Here is a 22871-nt window from a genome sequence, read left to right as displayed (position 1 = left end):
CTGACTCCGTGGGTGCTCCGGGGCTGCAGCACCCACGGGGGAAAAAATAGTGGGTGCTCAGCACCTACCGCCAGCCCTGCTGATCAGCTCCCCCCTGAGCCCTCCCACCCGCTGGCGCCCCCCCCAGATCACCACCTCCCCCTTCCTCCCAGCACCTCCTGCCTGCCTCAGATCAAGTGTTTGTTTAGCGGCATGCAGGAGGTGCTGGGGGGGGAGGAGTGATGGGGGGCATGCTCAGGGGAGGGGGCAGAACGGGGATGGGAAGAGATGGGGCAGGGATGGGGCCTTGGGAGAAGAGGTGGAGTGGGGATGGGGCCTGGGGCAGAGTGGGGGGTCGAGCACCCATAGGGAAAGTAGAATGTTGGCACATATGGTCCAGATTCTGGTCTGAATGAAGTCAGCGGACGTTTTCTCATCCGCTCCAGAAGGCTGGGCCCTTTGGTTTCTAAAGGCTTTTCACACAGTAGCTCCCATGAAAGCCGATGAGCGGAACTTTGCTCTCATTTACAACCGCCCCAGCCCGCTCCAAGGTCATGTCCACTCCTTGGAAATCAAGGGCGTCACCCCAGCGCGTAGCAGAATCCAGGCTGATGGTTTTCACTCCCCCTGCAGTCTATGCAGCAGGAGCCCAGCCGCTCGCAGGGCTCACTTGCACCACTTCTCTTGGCAATGCTGCAAAGAGAATTTTTTTTTTTTTTTTTTTTTTTTTTTGCACCACGGGGCACAATGGACTTGCTGCCGCTCTATTTCTGCTCCATTTGACATCCTGAGTCAGTGGGGAGAAAATAATCTGTTTGTCAGAGGAGGGAGTTTCTATAGCACTTTTGTCTATTGGGGTTATTACAAACCCATGGTCAAATGCGCATGGTGAATTTTAGGATTTGACTGGGGCTGGCAGCCCAAAGAAGCAATTAATGCAAGCACCTCTCTAAAAAGGATACTCTTCTCCTTGCCTTTTCTCGCTTCTCTTTTGCATCTCTGTCTGCCCCTCCACATGGTATCGGCCGTCAGGTGAAACTGCCGGGGGTTGTGTAGTATGTGTCTATTTCACGACCCAGACACATAACTGACGTTGTGGTTTTAAAAGAGAAAAAACAAAAGCTTTGTTGACACTACTGTTCCCTCTAGTGAGAGCCTGGGGTGGGGATTTTCCCCTAAAATCCCTGAATGTAAATATTTACATCGCCACACACCAGGGCCCCATTTTGCCCAGCACCTAGCGCACACAGAACAGAAAGATGGTCTTTGCCTGAAAAAGCGGACAATCTCTGTGTCAAACAGGAGACAACAGGTGGATAGGAGGCTAGGCAGACAGGGTTTCTCCACAAAGTTCGAGGGGACTAGTCCAGTGAGCTGGGTTTGGCCCAGGATGGAGGTTAAGGATCCGGCAGGCTCTTAAAACCTGTAGAGGGGCCAGTGTGTGGGCAGAACAGTCTCTGCTCTGAATGTTTCTGAAAGGCATCATGCACCTCTAAGCTTGCTGAAGGCCCTGTAGCCTATTTACTTGGAATTTCCATACACAGCCTTCCTGGAGGCCACGACCTGGGTGTCCCGAGTCTCTGCCTGTCCCTTGGCGAGCCAGCGAGAGGGCTTTCTTGGTGAGCATTACAGAGGGATTCTGGCCTCCGGCGACTCTCAAGATAATGAAAACTCATTTGTTGAGGAGTTGGCACCGCTGCTGCCCTAGTATTTATAAGCCGGTAGCTAGCAGCTGGAGCTGCCTCTCCAAACTTTCACGCTGCTCAAGAAAGCATCGCCCCAGGGCTTCTGTAATTGCCAAATCACAGTAAGCCAGCTTTCAGTGCGCGGGCCTGCATTTGCATGTGAATTTCAAGGGCATAAAGGATCACTCACCTATGCTATCTGTTTATGATACAGCTCGGGCACCAGGTGATGTTTTGTCAATTGTCACAGCCCTGTAGTTATAATATTAGGTTGTTTGGTGGGTTGTTTGGTTTTTTTAATATTTTTTTTTTAAAAATCAAGCAAAATAGCGAAAAGGCCATTGCAGAGGGAAGACGGGGTGGGGAAGAGGAGTGAGGGTGGGTGAAGAGTTAGTGCTGTGGGGGGGGGCTTTTCAGTGTATAGGAGTTTGGGCAAATGACATTGATTTTTATGGCGACTCCAGGTCCTTGCTACAAGGACCAGGTTCTCGGGAGTGAAGATTCAGATGCTGGAAGTAATGCAGGGGGTTGGGAAGATGGTACTGACGTTGGGAGGAACCCTTAAAATGCTATTTTTCCTTGGAGTGTTTTCCAGGAATTTTCATATCCTCGCTTGCCTTGATTCTAGCCTTTGGTGACGGGACACTCGGATCAACTCCGAGCGCAGAAATGGAAAGCTTCCCTTTGCACGGGTGGCCCCAAACTCTGCTAGAAACTGGTGTTACTGTTAACTTGGCCTGCTTTGCACAAGAGTTAGCACTAGGATTCCTATCCCGATGGCTGGAACTGGGGCAAAATCCCATGGTCAACGAGGCCTAAGCTGCTAAAGACCCCTTCCCTCTGCAGTGCCACCTTTGTGAGCACCTGCCCTTCCTGTTGTGCTGAACTCACCTGGCCTCCGACTCTCCCCAAGGTTCTAGAAATCTGCACCTGACCTGGCTGGTCTCTCTTACCGAGACTGACTGAATTTCCCCAGTAAATTGTAAATGGAAAAGAGATGTCCTCAAAGGGACGGTCCCAAGCTGAGACCTTTCCAACAGCAGAGCTTGCTGAGAAGGTCAGAAGGACGTGCTGAGGATTGACGGACAACTTCATGAACCAATCCCCTGCCCCTCTCCTGGACGAACCAGAAAACGTTCCTTATAGGGTATCGCGACTCAAAAGAAATGGTGTCAAGATGCCTAGCCCCAGTTCTTGCCGATCACCCAGGCCTCCTAGAGACGTGCAGGGCATCTGCTTGGGTTTTATGGTGCTGCCTCTTTCTTGGCAACGTCTGCTCTGTTGTGAGGCCTCACAAGGGGGTGGAGGAGGGGAGGGTCCGTGTCATTGGGGAGACAAGCTACATCACCGCTTGCAATGAACAGGGCTGAATGTGTCTGAAAGCAGAGAGGCTCCAGTTACTAGACATGAGCCACAGGATTAGTTGCTTTGGTAACTGTGAGTTTCTGGTTACTTGTTGCACCACCGTGGGCTGGTTATAGGATTATTTTGCAGTGACCCGCAGCAGGCGAGGGATTACAACAAGACCCGGTACAGCTGTGGTCAAGCTTCATGCTCTCCTGCAGCAACAGGATGCGTGGTGCAAAATCTAATCAGCACGTCCCCCCAGGTTGGCTTTCTGAACATAATGGTCTCTGTATTAATGTTCGGAGCTAGTTTTTGGAAAGAGCCCATAATAACTGCACCTGGAAGCTTACGTTGCCAAAGCAATCAGCTCTTTGGTATTGTGAAATCTGGCCCATTCACTTGCTAAGGGGATGGGAAGCCACAGTGCGGTCAGCAAACAAGACTTATTCTAGTAGAAGTGAAACCAAAAGCCCTGATTCAAACATGCACCCCCCCAAGACGTAGGAATTCATAACCCATATTCAGGTATCCTAGCTGCCCTGTGTCTTTGTAATTGGCTTGACCAAAACCCAGTGCCTGCACACCTAACACCTGGGAGGGGTTTGCAGTCTGACCCAAGTCTGATCCAAATTTTGCAGCTGGCCCTTATTTCTCCGAGAGGCTGACCTACACCCCCCCCCCCACCCCCCATGCGTTTAGGAACAGGTGTTCAGAGCTTACATGTTCTTTTGTGAATTTTGTAGCCCTGACACATCTCGTTATAACAGATTCCAGGTCCCACTGAGCAGGGCGGCAGGTAACATCTTGCAGAAACACCTCAGCCACACCTGTGTATATTGACTACCACTTATGACGGTGTAATTGATGTCGCTGAGGCGGGTGGAATATTCTGACCCCTGACCGACATAAGTTTTGCTGACATAACTGGTAGTTTTCAGAGTAGCAGCCGTGTTAGTCTGTATCCGCAAAAAGAAAAGGAGGACTTGTGGCACCTTAGACACTAACCAATTTATTTGAGCATAAGCTTTCATGAAGTGAGCTGTAGCTCACGAAAGCTTATGCTCAAATAAATTTGTTAGTCTCTAAGTTGCCACAAGTCCTCCTTTTCTTATAACTGGTAGTGTAGACATGGCCTCAGTTTCCCAGACCTGAAGAAGAGCCCTGTGTAAACTCAAAGCTTATTTCTTTTGGGCCAATAACAGATATTACCTCACCCGCCTTGTCTTTCTAATGAAGGGATGGTATTTTTGAAGTGTTGGCCCCTGGGGAAATAGTGTAGACTGGTTTGAGCTGGTTCAAGATGGCCAACCGACAAAGGAACTAGAACTGTCTAAAGCAACAGCCCTGACCTAGGGCCGGTCTCCTGGGTATGTTCACACTGCAGTTAAAAACCCGCGGCTGGCCCATGCCTGCTGACTCAGGCTCGCGGGGCTCAGGACCCTGCAATGTGGGAGGGTCGCAGAGCTCAGCTGCAGCCGGAGCCCAGACGTCTACACTGCAACTGAACAGCCCCGTTAGCCTGAGGAAGCTGGCACCGGCCAGCCGCTGGTTTTTAACTGCAGTGTAGTCTAGACACACCCGAAATGACTCTCCCCCATTGCTGGGTTTCAGAGCCCGGGCTTCAGCCTGAGTGGGAATGTCTACACTGCTATTTTCAGCTCCACAGTCCAAGCCCCACAAGCCCGAGTCAGTTGACCTGGGCCCTGAGACTCGGTGCTGCAGGTATTTCTTTGTGGTGTAGACGAACCTTCACACGCTCACTCCGAGAACTGACATGACCCTGTGACCAGAGACGGGCCCTGGGAGAGGATGTGAAATATTTTAAAACCTGCCAGAGTTTCCACCTGGAAGCTGGTGTGACAGGTGCTGCGACCCCATCTTTGGGGACCATCGTGTGAATTTAATGAACGGTTTATGTGTGACCATGTTCTACTCTGGGGGGGAGGGGTCCTGCAGCTCCTCCAGGAGCTAAAAGGGGGGAGAGGGAGGATTGCCCTGGGACTGTAAACAGCTGCAGAGAAATTCCACCCCAGGCCATGCTTTGCGTAGACTGGTTAAAACTGGGTTTTCCAGTGACCGAGAGACAAAGGAAGGGGTTTTGCTGTAAAAGGTTGAGGACCTGGGTGTGCACACCCAGCAAGGAGAATGGATCAGAGCCAAAGTCCCACTGTGACTCGGGTGCAAGCCCTGTCATTTCGCAGTGTGGAGTCAGAAGAGCTGCGTAGTGCAGTGTGGACGCATTAGCACAGCTGGGAGACCCAGCTCCAGCACTTCTTAGCCCAAGTCTACAGTGTAGTGAGGATGCACAAGTGCAGGCTTGGAAGTGAGTCCGCAAGCCCAGGTCCCAAAGACCCGGGTTTACATTGTCATTCTCACGTACCCGCAAGTTCTTAGGCTAGCTAGCCACCGGGTCTTAAGTCAAACTCGCAGGAAAAATAACCATGAAGCTATTTGCAAAGAAGGGTAAGCTATTTTTCCATTTATTGTGGCACCCTGTCCAGCAAACCCTCTGCTGTTCGGAAACATCTCCTGCCAAGAGAAGATGACTCCCCTCTAGCCCAATGCAAATATGCTACGTTTGATCCTGTATTTATTAGACTGAAAGGAAATTGAATCTGTCTCCACTGGTATCGCCCAGCTCTTAGATTGTTGCCCTTGGGTTATTTTAGCAATAGCGAGGATGAGGCAGCTATGCTGGGCATGTGAAGAGTTCCCACGTGTCAGGATTCACCGGCATAAGCTGGGTTGACATGTGTCTGCTGCGATAAACCCGCCCACGATATTGACACACAGAGCGTTTTGCGGCTCAAGCTGGGCGTCTCACAGGTTCACCGCCGCCTACCCAGGCCTGGTTGCGTGAGGTGTTGGGGAGCAGGGAGGCTCTGTGCAGTTATGAGGCAGCTGCTTGACACACGAGCCCACTCATTACATGCCTGAAGGTGCAGGGGGCTGAGATCTGCACTCCCACGGGAGTCAGTGACAAGATCGGGCCCTATCTGAAATAACAGACAGCTCAACAGGTTCTGGGGGTTCCTGCTTCCAAGTGATAAGGTCAGACCCAATGTTGGTGTCCTGGATCTGATAGTGCAAGTGCTCCACCCCAGGACCTCCTGCAGGATCAGGCCCCTGACACGCAAAGTTTCTCCAGGGTTTGCTATAGTGCCTGTCAGCGTGGCATCCCAGTAAACTAGATCTGCTTGGTGAGGACCCTGGTGGCCATCACGAGTTTTCTCTGTTCCCCAGCGGAGGGGGCTCAGCTTGGGATGGTCCGACGTCTTCTGGAGCTCGTTCCGCAGCCAGCTGTGCCCCGCAACAGAGAACAGTTTGCATCTGGGGCTTTCGTTTTGTCCTGGGCTTTGTGAGCCTGCTTTGTCCAGAGGACTGCAGAGGTCTTGGTGGAACGCAGACTGAGACGCGACCGCTGGTGGGAGCTAAGCGTTGACCCTCTGATGGTCTCCAAGATCAGGACATGGGCCCTGACCTGGCAATGGAAGCAGCCAGGCAGCCAGTGGAGGGGTAGAGGGGCGATGAGCTTGCATCTCACTGACGAGCAGGCTGCTGCTTTCTGCATGTGGTGGGGCCGCCACGTTGCTGGCCCCTTCACACCCAGATGCAGCGAGTTGCAGTTAACCACACTGGAAGCAAGGAACATATGGGTCGTGCTGGGCTGATCCTTGTCAGGCAGGAAGAGTTGAAGTTTCCTAGCAAAGGCAGAGGTGGAAGGGGGCATTACGTTGCTATCCAGACTAAATGCGGAATTGAGTAGGTTCCCGAGGCTTAAAATAATGCACACGTCCTTATCTAGTGCTTTCCATCGGCTGATCTCAAAGCGCTTTACAAAGGAGGTCAGTCTCATTATCCCCATTTTACAGGTGGGGAAACTGAGGCACAGGGTGAGAAGGGACTTGCCCAAGGTCACTCAGCATGTCAGTGGCAGAGCTGGAAATGGAATCCAGGTTGCCTGAGTCCCAATCTGTTGCTCTTGCCATTAGGCCACATTGCCTCTTAAACAGGGGGCAGATGCCCTCGATGGAAGGGCAGGACAACCACCTGGCTAGTTCTCCAAGCATTTCCTGATCAGCATCACTTCAGCCTTGCCAAAGCTGAGTTCGCGCCAGCTGCTCTACATCCAGGAGCTGATCTCCTGTAAGGACAGAGTCATCTTAGAAGAGGCAGGGATTGCACTGGTGGAGAACGAGCGATACAGCAGGGGGACATCAACAGAATGTGGCCAATCGCTAAGTCAGCTGGCCCGTCGCTACTTCCAGAGTCCTGTGGGGAGGGATGGCTGGCGCCAGGCAGAGCGCCTTCTACTCCTGCTACGTCACAGAGGCAGGCCAGCCGCACGCTGTGTTGAAAACAGCCGAGAGGTCTCGTCGTCTTAGCATTGAGAGGTGGCCTCCCCAGATTTGTCAGCATGCTTACGGGACGCCTGTCCCCACGGACCACCCCAGACTTGCTCAGAGCCCAAAACAACTTCCAGCACAATGAACGGCCCTGGTCTCATTGCTATCGAAGGGCACAGGATGGGCCCTGAAAACACACGGTGAAGCCTGCGTGGGTCAGTGGGGCCAACTCCCACATAAGTGGGAGTATTGCCTTTGACTTCAAGGGTAACATGATTGGGCCCAGGTAACTACTGTAAAGAGAACTTCACTTCGCTCCAGAGTCAGACCAGCTCCCGGGCTGCAACCTCGGCTCTTCCTGCAGCTGCTTCCCTCCTTGGTATATATGTTTTCCCTTTAATTTCCTCCACAGGTAGCTGCAAAGCCAAAGATCCCAGGGGGAGGAGGGAAAAGGAGTGAGGACAGCCTGGATCCTGTTTGCTCGCACAGCAGACAGGTGCCAGCAGGCTCTGGCCGCACTACGGCAAATGGGTTCCTGGAAAGATTTCCTGCTCTGATCTCCTCCCCCCATCCCCGTTTTAAAAAATGTGACTTTCACAGGACTGGGGCTTGTGCCAGCTGTATTGTTGTATTCACATTAGCATGGGGCTGCGAGGCTGGGCATGGGGGAGCCACAGAATGCCTTGTACATAGAAATGGGTGAATGCACTGAACCTCCTCTGGGAGGTTTTTCAGTGAATTCGCTCCAGTTTGAGCCGCACCTTGTTAGCATTCCCTTGCAACTCCTATCCTAGCGAGCGCAGGAGCAGCACATCGTTAGACAGACCGTGAGGAGTGTTCGCAGAGAGGCCATTTCCGAGGTATAATCGTGAGTATTCACGCTGATCCTAAAGGTGAGTCTACACTGCAAAAAAAAAAATATAAAGGAAACGAAGGTATGTTCCTAAGCCAGGTTAAAATAGCAGTGAAGACATGGCAACTTGGGTTTTAACGTGGACTGGCAAGTCAAGTTCAACCCCAGGCTGCCCTGGTGGCTCGAACTCGAACTGCTCACTGGAGTACACGGCTGAGTCTTGGCTGCTATTTTCACCCGAGTTAAGACCACCCCTTTTTCTGCAGTGGAGATCTACCGTGTTCAGCCAATCAGAACAGAAACAGGGTTCAAAAAGAACTAGACAGCCACTGATGGACCTATCCTCCATGAAGTTATTAGCCAGGATGGGCAGGGATGGGGTCCCTAGGCTCTGTTTGCCAGAAGCTGGGAGTGGGCGACAAGGGATGGATCCCTTGATGATGACCTGTTCTGTTCATTCCCTCGGGGGCACCTGGCACTGGCCACTGTCGGAAGACAGGATACTGGGCTAGTTGGACCTTTGGTCTGACCCAGTCTGGCCGTTATGTTCTTAAACATATCTAAACTTTTTTTAGAAGAGACTCAGACTCCAGTGGAAGCTGAGGGCCTTCAGCCCCTTGCAAGATCATTGAAGTGAGTGGGAGTCGTATGGCTAAATCCTCTGAGTTGAAAATCTCACCCAATGTGTGTGTTTCTTTGAGTGCACTGGGAAAGCTGTGTGTTTCCTCAGGGATTCATTCCACTGGGTTTAAACTGCTTGCATTTGTAAGTGGTGGGTAGGCCAGGACATTACTGTCACGTAGCAATTTTAACTGGCACTTGACATGCCCATGTCGGCTTATGGAATAGATTTGTGATCCATTCATTGTGATCAGAGAAGTTAAAAAGGGATTGACTGGGTCCTATAACTGGAGGGAATGTTCTTCAGCGCTCAGTTTTGTTGTGGTTTGGGAGAGGTGGTTTTGTTTTTGGTTTTTTGGGGGGAGGAGGGGGGGTGTTGATTGGTTGATTTTTGTCAATTGCTTGAAGGGGTGAAAAAATGTGAAATAAACATGTTTGTCAAACATCGCTCTGATCACTCTACTAGAATGTCGTCTGCCTTTTCCCCACCCCCTCTTTTGTCTGTTTAGATTGTACGTCCTTGAGGACAGGGACTGTCTCATAAGTGTTTGTACAGCGCCTGGCACAAAGACTGGGGTCTGTAAGCTGTCCTATAGTATTAAAACTAGCCATCAGTTACAACTAGCTGACATTCCAGTGTTAATCCTTTTCTAGACAGAAGTCTTTAATTGTGAGAAACTGGCTGGATGTCTCTTTAGATTTCCCCCATCCTAAGGGTCTTTGGGGGTCTCCAGCTAGTCATGCAATCTTTGCCTTCTGTAGTATGTACAAAATGTCCACGAGTCATTCCAAAAAGACGCCTGGCATTTGTCTAAGATTTCAGCATTTGAGCCGCATGGCTTGTTATAACTGGGGCTGGCTGGAAGAGAGGTCGTGATCCAGTTCACGTGCATAGCATTAAAAGGCCTGGATATTAAGGATCAGGTTGGTTAGTGTTTTCAAAGAGCTCTCACAGCTAGTTCCCATCTAGGAAATCCCTAGTTTTAGCCAGGGATCTGAGAGCTCTTGCAAAGGTGGGAAAATATGACTCTCTTCATTGTGCAGATGGGGAAACTGAGGCACACAGGACCAGATTGTAAAGGTATTTAGATGCTTAGTACTCTTTGAAATCAGTGGGATTTTGTACACAGGTACCTTTAAAAATCTGGCTCCAAGAGGTTAAGTGACTTCTTCAAACTAACCTAGCCAGTGGCAGAGTGGGGGAATAGGACCCAGGGCTCCTGGCTCCTAGTCCCTTGCTCCAACCATTGGGGTAGGCTGCTCCCATCATGCACACAATGGAAGGTCTGATCTTTTCTTATCGGGGCAGCAAGAGTCGAGAGTTCATTTTAACTGCAAAGAAGGCACCCTGCTTAGCCAGCTCTGTGGGCAGCCGGGGAAGTGAAGGGCTGCACCATGCTGGCGTCAGTTGTGTTACGTGGGCTGGTCAGTATTTTCAAACTCGGATGCCTGAAACTGGGCAGCTAAATCCATGTTTTGGCGCTTGAGTGGTCTGATCTTTGGTGGTGCTGAGCAGGTGCTTCTCTATTGACTTCAGTGTAAACTCAGGAGTGCCCAGCATCTCTTCCAGTGCCACTTCTGTAGGTGCCTTCATAGGGATTTAAGTGCTTAGCTGTAGCACCCGCCACCTCTGTTGATGGGAGCTGCGGGCGCTCTGCCTCTCTGAAAATCAGGTCACTACATATGAAAATGCTGCCGGGATGCATGTCTGCAGCGATCACTGAGCCGCTTTTTCCTCTTGCCTAAAGTCAGGGGGTCAGGGCTGCCGGGTAGGGGACAGTGAGGCATCTCCGATTCTTCTCTCCACAGCCCTCTGACTGATCCCCTTCCCTTTCTCTGTTGCAGAGCGGCTCCCGCAGGTGCTGTGTCGTTCAGCGTGAAGCACACGGCCGGGGTTCAAGTTGAAATAGTTACCGATGACCAATCGCAGGTGGCCCCCGCAAATGGAGGGAAGCAGTGGCCTCTCGACCACGGGACAGTCCTGAAACTCAGCATGAACAAAGCCAGCACCGAAGCCAATGACAACAAGGTAAAGGAAAGCCCAGTGAGAGTTCTTGTATCCTGGGCACTCACTTGGCTTGAGACAGGAGCAGGGATGAGGTAACAGCAGGTTACCACGTGAGGGGCACCTGACACAGGATCTTGCTGTACTAGGATGGGCCCAAAGCCAACAGGGTAACACCACTCTGTCCCTTGATGAAGGGTCAGTCTGAGGACATCCGACCGTAATGTTCCACTCGCTGTACTTTTCACTCAGGTCACTCAGTGACCAGGGGCAGGACCAGCAAGAAAAACTCCCAGAGCTGAGCATTCCCGAGACACTGCCACGTTCATTGGCATCCACGGGAGCTGGCAAGCGTTGGATGGCCACAATCTTGTTAGGAGTTGGTGCTGGTCTCATGTTTCAAGTGTTTCACTCACCCAATGAGGAAGCAGTTAAAATATCCTGTGACCTACGGAGATGGTGGCACACCAGGACCGGTTGTTTGCTGACAACTCCTCGGCTGAAATTTGTTTTGTTGGTCTGTTCATGAACAACTTGCAAATGAGGGGGTGAACGGGCCCAATCGATCAGATCAATTCATTGCATGGGATCCTCCGTCCAACTCTGCAAGCTAGCTAGCAAACTTGGGGAGTTTGGGCTGGGCTGTGAAATAGATGCACAATCTGGCTGTTGGGATCGTGAAACTAAAAGGTTTTTAACTGTAAAATCCTTGTGCTTAAACGCCTGCTGTTCTCATGGCTCCCTATCTGAGGGGAGAGCTTCCGGGAAGGCAGCGACCTGGTGGCAGCTAACAGTCGCAGCAGCAATTTGGATGGATGAGAAGGGAGCAAAGTTGGCCAGAGAGGAGCAGGGGCAGGAGTAACGGCAGGGACAGAACCAAGCCCAAGGCAGGGGTTGGAGTGCTAGCGCTGGGGCAGAAAGCGGCACTGGGAGAGTGGCACAAAGGATCTGGCACTGTGTCGCTCTCCGGTTACCGGGTGTAAATTGCCAGGCCCTGTCCTGCCCACCCCTCTCACTCACTAGCCTGCGTTGTGTGTTTCCAGGTAACGGTGAACTATTACGGCGAGACTGGAGGGCCTCCCATAGACCAAGCTGGCGTCTTCCTGACAGGCATTGGTAAGTGCAAGTGCTTTCGGGGCAGACCAAAACCTATAATCTCGTGTCACTTGGGTTTTATGTTGCAAATGAAGACAGCTTTTGTGAGCTACTTAAAGAAATCAGCTTAGACCTGGGAACTCTGGAATGAAATGAACTGCTGGTCCTGCTTCTGGCAAGCACGGGGCCAAAGACCAAGCAAATCCAGCAATGCTGAGCTTGTAGTCAAAGTGATGGCCCATGCTTCGCCTGCAAGGAGTTACCATGCTGCTCTGGACCCACGTAAGAGTGACGGGGGTTCTGGCCTCTTTAGGCTGCTGGGCTTAGCAGAAACGGTTCCAGTTTCCCTTTGGGTCCAGTGGCTGTGCTGCAGAGAAAGAGGGTGGCCTTGGAGCCAGGAGACCGTAGTTCTGTTCCCACCTCTGCCATTGGGTCGTCTTCCGGCACGTGGCTTGTGACAGCACAAGCACTGAATTAGCGGCTGGGTAAGTGATGTAGCCACCCTCCCACAGCAGCAGCATCCAGAGACATCAAGCCCGTCCAGCCGCCGTGTAGATTACGAGCGCAGTCCGTAACCAGAGGGCCCGGGGTTTGTTCTTGAGCCCCACAAGCTTTCTCCTTTCCCCACGGGTGCTCAAGCCCTGCTCAGCCCCAGGCCCTGCCCCCACTCCGCCCCAACCCGCCCCACCTCTTCCTGCCTCCACTCCACCCCAAAGTGCGCCCTAGCCCCACTCCGCCCCCTCCTCCCAGCACCTTCTGCATGCCACGGACCAGCTGATCGTGGAGGGCGTGGGAGGAGGTGATCATCAGGTCCGCCAGTGGGCGGGAGGTATTGTGGGGGGAGGAGGGGATGCTGGTTTCTGGTGGGTGCTCCTGCCGACAGTGCGCTGTTCACACAGGCACTTGTCGTGGCAAAACGTTTGTCTTTCATTGGGATGGGGGGAACACCTCTGAAAGACATAAGTTTTGTCCTTCAATTGCCAGGGTACACAAAGCCTTAGAAAGTTTGTGGCTGAGGTACTGTCTGAGAGGCACAACTCTTTCAGAAACGGGGCCTCTTGATTTTAGTCGGCGGTTTTGATGCGTCTTTGAGATGAAATTGGGAAGTCAGCTGTCTTGCTAGTCGGCTGCATGCAGTAAAGTGGCCAGGGCCCACTGGGAATTTTGTTCTGACCCACTGCTGTGTCTTTGCCTGGTGCCTGCCTTCCCAGTCAAAGAAGCATCTGAGATGGAGAATTCTTAGCAACAGAGGCACTTATGTGGGTGCAATTGTCCCCCACCCCTCTATTGTGTCTGAGAAATACACCAAGGCTCACTCAACCCACAGATACAGCTGTGGAGACCATTACTGCTGGTGTTGGGCTTAGCAAGGGCAGGAAGAGATTTCTAACGCTAGCCCATTTAAACCCATTTTTATCTTCTTCAGAAGCTGGATCTTACATCAGGGTTTGCCTCTACATTGATACATAGTCATTCTCCATGCTAGGAGCGGTCTGGACATTGGGAAGCCCTGAAGTACTGAGCTAATGCTTTGCTACCTGCCTGATATTAACTGGAGACAGGTTAAACCTGCCGAATTTCAGTCACAGTTCCAAAATCCCGAAGTGCAGTGGGATTGCTGGGACTTTGCTCACCTTGGTATATAGCTGTAATGCCGACAGACCCCAGTCATCAGTGGGCGGAATCGAACCTGGGACTTCTGGAGCGAAATGCATGAGCCTCTGTTGCATGAGCTAAAAGCCACAGGGCCCTTAGCTAAGGCTGTAGCAGACTCATTCATCTCCAAGTGGTCTCAGTGCCACTAGAGGGGACAGAGCACCGCACCCAGGAGCTGTGTGGGTTACATAGGTAAGAGATATGGATATGGGTCCAGGATTGGATCATAGAATCATAGAACCACAGGGTTAGAAGGGACTTCAAGGGTCATCGAGTCTAACCCCCTGCCAAGAGGCAGGATTTGTTGTGTCTAAACCATCCAAGGCAGGTGGCTCTCCAGCCTCTTTTTGAAAACCTCCAGTGAAGGAGCTTCCATGACTTCCCTAGGCCGTCTGTGCCATTGGCCTCCTGCTCTTACAGTTAGGAAGTGTTTCCCGAGATTTAATTTACATCTGCTGGGCTGTAGTTTGAACCCAGGGCCGCTTGTTCTGCCCTCTGTGGCAAGAGAGAACAATTTTTCTCCATCCTTTTTATGGCAGCCTTTCACGTATTTGAAAACCACTGTCATGCCCCCCGTAATCACCTCTTTTCCAAACTAACCATACTCAGTTCCTTCAGCCTTTCCTTGTACGGCCTGAATTCCAGCCCTTTGATCATCTTTGTTGCTCACTTCTGGATCCTTTCCAGTTTCTCTACATCCGTTCTATACAGCAGTGACCAAAATTGGACACAATACTCCAGCTGAGGCCTCACCAGCCCCGAGCAGAGTGGTACTGTCACCTCCCGTGACTTGCATGCTATGCCTCTGTCAGTGCAACCTAAAATTGAATTTACTTCCTTTGCAACAGAATCGCATTGTTGAGGTTGTGATCCACCACAACGCCCAGCTCTTTCTCAGCAGTGCTGCTGCCAAGCCAGTTATTCCCCATTATGTATTTGTGTCCTTTTCTCTCCCTCTTCCTCTCACTCTCATGCACACACAGCTGAAGGATGTTTGGGTAGTTAAGCACAAATTACCAGAACAAATTACCTAAGAAGGCTATGGAATCTCTGTCCCTGGGGGTTTGTAAGAACAGGTTGGACAAACACCTGTTCGGGATGGTCTACAGATAATACTTAGCCCTGCTTCGGTGCAGGGGAGTGGACTAGATGATGTATTGATTTCCTTTCCAGTCCTACATTTCCCTGATTCTGTGTTCTGATCTGGGGTTACACTCTGGACTCATCTGTAATCCTAACAGAACTGGGGGGTCAGAGTCCAGTGCTGCAATATTGTTATGAAAACACGCAAGCCCAGATGCACGATCTACTCCCTCGGCTTTCCCTTGATGATGGAAAAAATAAACAGGGCTGGGGCTCTTTCTTTTTTTAAGAGCAAGTATTCTGAGCGAGCCTGTCCAGTTTGGCAAACACGGATACATCTGTGAATGAGCCGCTTGTCTGCGACTCAAGAGAGCTAGGTTCAATTCCTGGCTTGGCCAGAGACGCTCCGGGTGGCCTGAGCAAGTCGCTTCCGGCCAGGTTTTCAGAAGAGCCCACGCTGAGAATTTCCAGGGCTCAGCACCCACGACAGGCATCGTCGTTTCGAAGGAGCCAGCAGCTTCCTTGGGGGTGCAATTGGACGGAGGCTTTTAAAAAGGGCTCCGTAAACCGCATGCGCCCGATGCATGGTGCTCTTTGGAAGATCCAGCCTCTCGCTTTGGTGTCTAAATGGAAGTTGAATGCTTCAAAATCTGGCCCTGCCTGTGTGTGCCAAAAACTCCCAAAAATACAGGCATAAAACTTTCTGTGCCTCAGTTCCCCCCCTGTAAAATAGGGATCCTTTTCTCTGCTGGTCCTTTGTCTGTTTTGGCTCTTTATACTGCAGGGCCCAGATCCTCAAAGGTATTGGGATGTCTAACTTCCATTGAAATCAAGGATCTGGGTCCAAGCTCCTCCGGGCAGAGAGCATTTCTGAGATGTGTCTATACAACACCTACCACGATGGGGCGCTGATCTTAGCTGAAACTTTTAGACACGTCTGAAATACAAATGCCTAACTTTTTCTGTGTGTCCTGGATGCTGTCCCCGCAGACGCACAAGAGCGAGGAGAAGTCTGCGTTGTTACACCAATACATCCATTTAGCAGCATTGTTGATTGATTTGCTTTCGAGTCACATCTGTAAAATGGAAATCAGAACCTAGCCCGTAGCATCTGGTTTGCGCAGGGCTTGTGCAGAGGAAATGTTGGTAGTTTGTCTTCACCGTCTTTCGCTGAGCTTCTGCTGTTTTTGGCGCTGGGCCTCAAATCTCTTTTTCTCTTGTAAAATTCACTCAAAAGTAACCGGAGTTGCCCGAGCTGTTTCTGTTGTCGCCTTAGCAGCAAACCAGCTTATGCAGGGACAGAATTGTTTCACATGATGTCTCGAAATGTGTCTGGAAACCCAATATACTGGAGCCTTCTCCCCGGTACCATGCAGCTGTGGAAAAATGACTCCATCGAAGCACGCATGCAAAAAGGGACTGGTGGCGAAGAAGCTGTGAGTTTGAACGGCAAGGCAGAGAGCAAACGGAAAGGTTGTGGGAGGCACTGGGGCCTTCATTAAATGCTTTGGAGCTGTGACTTCTTAGGAGAAGAATATGGTAATCGGCCCAAATCCATTTGCCTGAATAAAGAAAAAACGTATTGAATACTGCTGCTAATACTGAATAAAATCTAGAGTGTGATCAATGTGACTAAATAAACTAATGCCATGTACATGATCTGCAGTTTGATCGACTAATAGACATGGGCTCTCTTATTTGTAATGTAATGCCGTCAGGATTGAGGCCCTATTGCTGTCTGTGTTGTCCAAAAACACATGACGAACGGCAGCCTCTTCCCCAAAGGACACTGCAAAATGATGGCACGTTTAGAGCTGAGATTTTGTGCCAGGCCCGTAGCGACCGCATAGGGCCCTGATCCCGTAGAAGGGTCTTTCTTGACTTCAGTAGGGCTCCACACAGCTGCAAGCGTCCACCCACACACATCCAATTGCAGGAGTGGCACCTAAGGGCCTGATTCTCCAATGGGGGGGGCAAAGGGGCCATTGGCCCCTCACTTTTAAAAGAGCCCTCCTACTTTTTACTGGCAGTAAGGATGAGCAGCAGGGGGAGGGGCTGTAGAGGAAGGGGTGGCGCGGGGTGGGGTCTCGGGGAAGGGGCAGCATGAGGGTGGAGGCTCGGGGAAGGGGGGGTGTGGGGATGGTTCAGGTACCATCCCCTATCTCCCCCCAATCTTCCCCCCCGGAAGCTTCCGCCGCCCCGTTCTCTAACCCTTAGTGGGGCAAGGGGTCGCAGTGGGACTGTTAGTGCAAGGCCTACATGTCAAGTTTGCAGAATCAGCCCTGAGTAATGGGAGTCTTGCAGGTGATGCCAATAGTAAGGAAGCACCAGCGAGGAGTGTGAGGGTGAGATTTTTATCTTCCCAAGCAGGGAGATGACTTAAAGGTTGAGTGACACGCACTCGAAAATTCCTCTCCTAATGTGGGGGTTGGTTTTGCCGTGACTCAAAAGGTGCTGTTTATAACACCGCAAGCCGCCTTTAAAAAGAAACGCCCTCAGTGCAAATACTGATGACACACCAAGTGTTGAAATAGATAGCTAGTGGCAAAACTAGGCGCTGAAATCCAACACTGCGCACCAACAAACCACTTGGCTTGCTACCGTGAAACTGTTTGGGAAGCACCACCGGACTCAGTGGGTGCCATTCGGACCCACGCCTCTGTAAAAGACACTGTTTTGCTGTCACCGGAGGAGCAAGGACTGTCACTCTGTTTGGTGTCTGTACAGCGCCTAGCACACGGGGGTCCCAGTCCACAGCTAGAGCTCCTAGGTGTTACAGTAATAATAATGGATAGCTGCAGGTTCTGGGAGCAAGTGGCTTGAATCAGGGACTTGGGACCTGATCCAAAGCCCATTGAAGTCAGTGAGAGTCTTTCTGCCCATTTCTATACAGTTTGGATCATGCCATACGTTTATACCAGTAGAAATCCAGAGTAACTCCCCTGATTTCTATGGAGTTACTCCTGCTTTATACCAGTGTGGAGGGCCTCCGACCCTGCGCCCCAGAACAGTGCCGAGCCGCATGGTATGAGCCCCGATCCGGTGCCCGGGCAGGAGCGCCGGGTCGGGGGGCCTCACCATGCGCCTCGGCCCTGCTCCGGTGCTCCACCAGATGCCTGGCAATCCTATAGTGCTATATGAGTGAAAACGAATAGTCACGTTGGGAGCAGTGATTTCAAACCCTGACAGCTTGCTAAAGCCTTTGAGCGTGAGCCGAAATGCTGCCTCAGACATTTCTTTATTGAGGATCGGATGTTCATTTTTAAACATGCACACCACTATGTACCCACCCGCCCATATCTGAAAACAAGCATGTCCTCCTGGGAGATAACTGGACATGAGATTAGGCTCTGGCTTTAACTGACCATGTGTCTGTTAGAATGCTAAACACCCGGCATGCAGCTTGGAGAAGTTTCACGCCTCTGTTGGGGTCAACAGTACATGCCTTTCAATATTTTCTCCCGGCTTCGGTTTCTTGTGGCACGTTGGAAGAGCAAAGCCACCCTCCCGCCCCAGCTGGTTTGGTTTAGGGCCAGCACTGCACAGTACAAAGCCAGAGATCTGGGTTCTCCAGCACAAGCTGGCACAGAAGACAGCACTATGGAAACGGGAAGCCGCACTCCTGGGCCAGAATTTCACCTCTCGTCGTTCTGTCTGTCCGGGGTCTGTACCACTTGCCTTGTAGCTGAGAGCTTGAGCTGGGCCTAGAGCTGAGCGAAATCTTTTTGGCAAATAGGAAATTGGTCCGAAAAATGCATCTCTCGGGGCACCAAAACTGTTCATGAAGTTGGGTCGAATTGCGCAAATAGTTTTGACCAAACAAAACCTCAATTTTCTTGTCAGACAGGTCAGCGTTTTCCAGAGCTGAAGAAGAGAGCTCTTTGTAAGCAGGAGCTTGTCTCTCTCACCAACAGAAGTTGGTCCATAAAAGATATGACCTCCCCCATAGGGTTGCCAACTTTCTAATTGCACAAAATCGAACGCCCCTGCCCCGCCCCATCCCAAGGCCCCACCCCTGCCACGCTTCTTCTTTGAGGCCACGCCCCCGCTTGCTCCATCCCCCCTCTCTCCGTAGTTTGCTCTGCCCCTCACTCACTTTCACTGGGCTGGGGCAGGGGGTTGGAATGTGGGGGGGAGCTGAGGGCTCTGGCTGGGGGTGCGGGCTCTGGGGTGGGGCCAGGGATGAGGGGTTTGGGGTGAATGAGGAGACTCCAGGCAGGGGGTTGGGGTGAGGGCTCCGGCTGGGGTGGGGCCGGGGATGAGGGGTTTGGGGTGCAGGAGGGGGCTTCGGACTGGGGCAGAGGGTTGGGGGGGGCCCAGGATCGGGACAGGGGGTTGGGGTGGGCCGGGTCCTGGCAGCACTTAACGCGGCTCCCAGGAAGTGGCCACCAGGTCCGTGCAGCCGCTAGACACCTGTTTGGCCAGAGAGGCTCCACACGCCACCCTCGTGCCTGCAGGTGTCGTCCCTGCAGCTCCCATTGGTCACGGTTCCAGCCAATGGGAGCTGCGGAGCCGACACTCTGGCAAGAGGGCGGCGCACAGAGCCTCCCTGGCTGCCCAAGCGCCATGGGGCTGCAAGGACCTGGAGGCCGCTTCCGGGAGCCACACGGCGCTAGAGCAGGAAGGGAGCCTGCTTTAGCCCCAAACCCCTGCTGTGTCGCCGACTGGACTGACCGGAGCTGCCGGGGTCCCTTTTCGAGCGGGTGTTCCGGTCAAAAACTGGATGCCTGGCAACCCTACTCCCCCACCTTGTCTCTCTAATACCCTGGGACCGACACTGCAAGCAATGTTTCATTTTGACATTTTCAAAATGAACCGTTTGGCTATTTTGTTTAGAAAACAGCCATTCAAAATGACATTTGAAACATTTCATTCAGGGGTTCAGTTTCCCCCTTTCGTGAGAAAGAACAGGGAGAAAATCATTTTTGGTTTGAAACGAGCTTAACTTTTTTTTTTTTTTTTCGGTTCGGCCACCAAACTGAGAAATCAATTATTCGCTCGGACCTGCAGGCTAACTAGAGGCAGCCGCTTTCCAGGGGTCCGTTGTAGTAAACCAAGGCACGCATGCAGTCTGGAGGAGTGAAATAATATCTGTTGGGGGGGGCACAAAAGGAGGAGATTAGGCCTTTCTAATGTGATGGCTGAATCCCTTCCTACCCCAGCGAGCTCTCACGCTTACTAGCTGCACTTACAGACCTTGTGCCAGGGCAGGGCTCTTTACAAAGGTGAGTATTATTTTCAGTTTTACAGATGGGGAAACTGAGGCACAGCAGAGCGGCAGCTTACCCCATGTCACACAGCAGAACTCAGACATCCTGACACCCACTCGCTTGCTGTAGCCACTGAACCACCCGTACTCCTTGATCTCAGAGTGGAACCCACGAGTTCTGGTGTAACACCGACAGACTCCGGTCGTTCGGATTGAACCTGGGACCTCTGAAGCTTAGTGCATGAACCACTACTGCGTGAGCTAAAAGGCACATGGCTACTAGCTAAGGCTGTAGCAGACTCATTAATCTCTAACTGGTCTCCGGGCCACTAGCTGGGCCAGACCACCACACCCAGGAGGTGTGTGGGTTATACTGGTTCCTTGTCCTGTGCTCTAGCCATTGGGCCATGCCCTACCAGAAACGATGACAGCCTAGACGGAACCTGGCCACCTGACGGCACCAGAGGGAGAGCTCCGGGAGAGCCGGTACTGAAAAGAGACAAGGGGAAGAGAAGAGCCAGCTGCTCCTTAGTTTCTTTCTCTTCTGCTTCTCGGAAGTTCCCTGTGCCCGGTGAACACAATCCTTGTGATATTTCCCCTTAATCTGCCTAGCACCCTGGCAGAGCACATGACAGCGCTGGTTTTATGCTTGGGCGCTGAGCTGTAAGCGAGTTCCTTTTTCAAATGTGCTGTTCAGCAGGACAGCCACAAAGGAAGATGCCTACGCTGGGCTCCAGTGAGCGATGGTTCCAAGGGGCAGTTTGCAGGGGGCAGGGTAGCCTAACAGATAGAGCACTGGACTGGGACTCAGGAGATGTGGGTTCTAGTTCCAGCTCTGCTCTTAGCCTGCTGGGTGACCTTGGGCAAGTCACGTCCCCGCTCTGTGCCTCAGTTTCCCCATCTGTAAAATGGGGATAATGAGATTGACCTACTTTCTCAAGTGCTTTGAGATCTAGTGCTAGGTAAGAACTAGCTGTTAAGATAAGTGGCAGACAGCTAGGTTTGTTGTTAAGGCACAGACATGGGAGTCAGAAGCCCTGCATAGTATTCCAGCATGACCTTAGACATGTCACTTTAATCTTCCTATGCCTCAGTTTCCCCATTTGGTCAGTTAGTATAGTGCAGTGGTTCTCAAACTTCTGTAACACCATTATGAATGCCAGAGGCAAAGTGGGGTTTGGGGTGGAGGTTAACAGCTCACGACCCCTCCTCCCCCCATGTAATAACCTCATGACCCCCTGAGGGGTCTCGACCCCCAGTTTGAGAACCCCTGGTATAGTGATACCCATCTCACAAGGGGTCTGTGAGGCTAATTTCATTATGAAGCACTTTGAGCCCCCTGAATGGATAAATTGGAGAAGTATAAAGCATCATTAATGTCTGTGTGATTCTAGGACCCCTACACCATACACACCCACCCGCCCTTCACCCCGCCCAGTGCCAGCAAATCACTGTCTCCATCTCCGTCCGCAGCTCTGGTGCTACTGGGCCACTGCCGGCTCTGACGTCCTGAGTCTCCGTTGCTCTTGCATGTCAGGATGGCACCTGCACCTGTGCAAAGTGCACTCCATGGGCACGGGCGTAAATGCTTCCGCGAGGAGCAACATCAGTGGCCCATCGGCCCCTGAATGCCCATCCTGCCCTCTCCCTACTCAGGCAGGTGCACTGCAGCTCCCCCCCGGCTTCCCAGCTCTCCGAATGCCGCGGTCACTGGGGCGTCTTCAACGGGAGACAACAGAGGGGGCTGCGTGCATGAGGAAGCTGCGGGACTCTGGGAGGGGGCTGGATGGGGCCCTGTCTGCATCACTGTAAATAGGGCTCTGCAAACTGTCCTGTCAAGAGGGAATGCTGATACATCAGCACTGGGCATCCACCTCCACAATTTCTCCCTCTCCCCTCTGTGCTACTGAGACAAGGAGCGGCCAGGGAACTCACCAGTGTCTCTTGCCTGATGATGTGATGCCAATACTGGGCCCAGCTGCGCCTAGCGTGGCTTCTCTTAATGAACAGGCCCTAGCGCCCATCCCTGGAGTGCTCCGAAACCCGGGTGAGATTGTTCTCCTGAACGAATGCACCGGGGGGTCTCCCCCCTGCCTGCTGCCGATGCAGACTTGGTCTCCCTGCAGATGTTTGCACCCGTCCAATTCGCAGGGCTTAACTCACTTGCTTCCCAGGTGATTCAGAAGGGACGCCCACAGTTCATGAAGGCTGTTGACACTTTGGGGAGGGATCAGAGGAGAGCCACGAGAACAACGGAAGGATTGGAAAGCACGCCATAGACTGAGCCCAAGGATCTCAGCTGAACAATTTGCCAAGGGTCATGGTGGATTCGCCATCCCTCACGATTTGTAGGTGGAGACTGGATAGTTTTTGAAAAGATCTGTGCTAGGAATTATTTTAGGGACGTTCTCTGGCCTGTGCCATACAGGAGATCAGACTAGATGATCACCGTGGTCCCTTCTGGCCTTACCATCTGTGAATCTATAAAATGGATTTGTTACATTCACTGAATATTATGTTCCATGCAGATTTTTTTAATTGCCTCTTCTGCCTCAATTCTTGTTTGCACTGCATGGCTCAGGGCTTCATAAAATCTCAGGGTTGGAGGTCATCTAGTCCAATCCCCTGCTCAAAGCAGGACCAATCCCCAATTTTTGCCCCAGATCCCTAAATGGCCCCCTCAAGGATTGAACACACAACCCTGGGTTTAGGGGGCCAATCCTCAAACCACTGAGATGTCCCTCCCCCACTTGCCCTAAGGTTAGCAGTGATCTTTAATAGCAGTGTTGTATTCCTAGGGATCTCTCTGGACGTTGACGCAGATCGCGATGGAGTGGTCGAAAAGAACAACCCAAGGAAGGTAACTTTGCCTTTGATTCCACCGTGCTACCATGTGCCAGCAGGGCACTGCAGACTCCGACAGGCCTTTCCACATTGTGTTTTTTAAAGGATCCACTTGTTCCTGGCCTCTTAGGACACTTTGTGAAATGTG

The 22871-nt window shown here is 51.8% G+C and overlaps 1 protein-coding gene across 3 annotated transcripts in view; it reads left to right on the top strand.

Moving 5' to 3' along the window:
- Window positions 1-22871, top strand: part of PADI2 (peptidyl arginine deiminase 2) — a 75200-nt gene that overhangs the window by 10100 nt on the left and 42229 nt on the right. Inside the window, exons 1-4 of one of the 3 annotated variants that reach the window (XM_043531917.1) lie at window positions 8008-8217; window positions 10677-10860; window positions 11880-11952; window positions 22678-22739. In XM_043531917.1, coding sequence (XP_043387852.1) covers window positions 10825-10860; window positions 11880-11952; window positions 22678-22739 — 171 coding nt within the window. In that variant the 5' untranslated portion in view covers window positions 8008-8217; window positions 10677-10824. Of the gene's footprint in view, window positions 1-8007; window positions 8251-10676; window positions 10861-11879; window positions 11953-22677; window positions 22740-22871 lie in introns of those variants that run through there. The other 2 variants (XM_043531916.1, XM_037881431.2) reach the window with 2 other exon arrangements.

This window comes from Chelonia mydas, chromosome 18, assembly GCF_015237465.2.
Source record: "Chelonia mydas isolate rCheMyd1 chromosome 18, rCheMyd1.pri.v2, whole genome shotgun sequence".
Taxonomy (NCBI): domain Eukaryota; kingdom Metazoa; phylum Chordata; order Testudines; family Cheloniidae; genus Chelonia; species Chelonia mydas.
The sequence above is the reverse complement of the archived record's forward strand: the minus strand, read 5'-3'. Positions and strand labels throughout refer to the sequence as shown.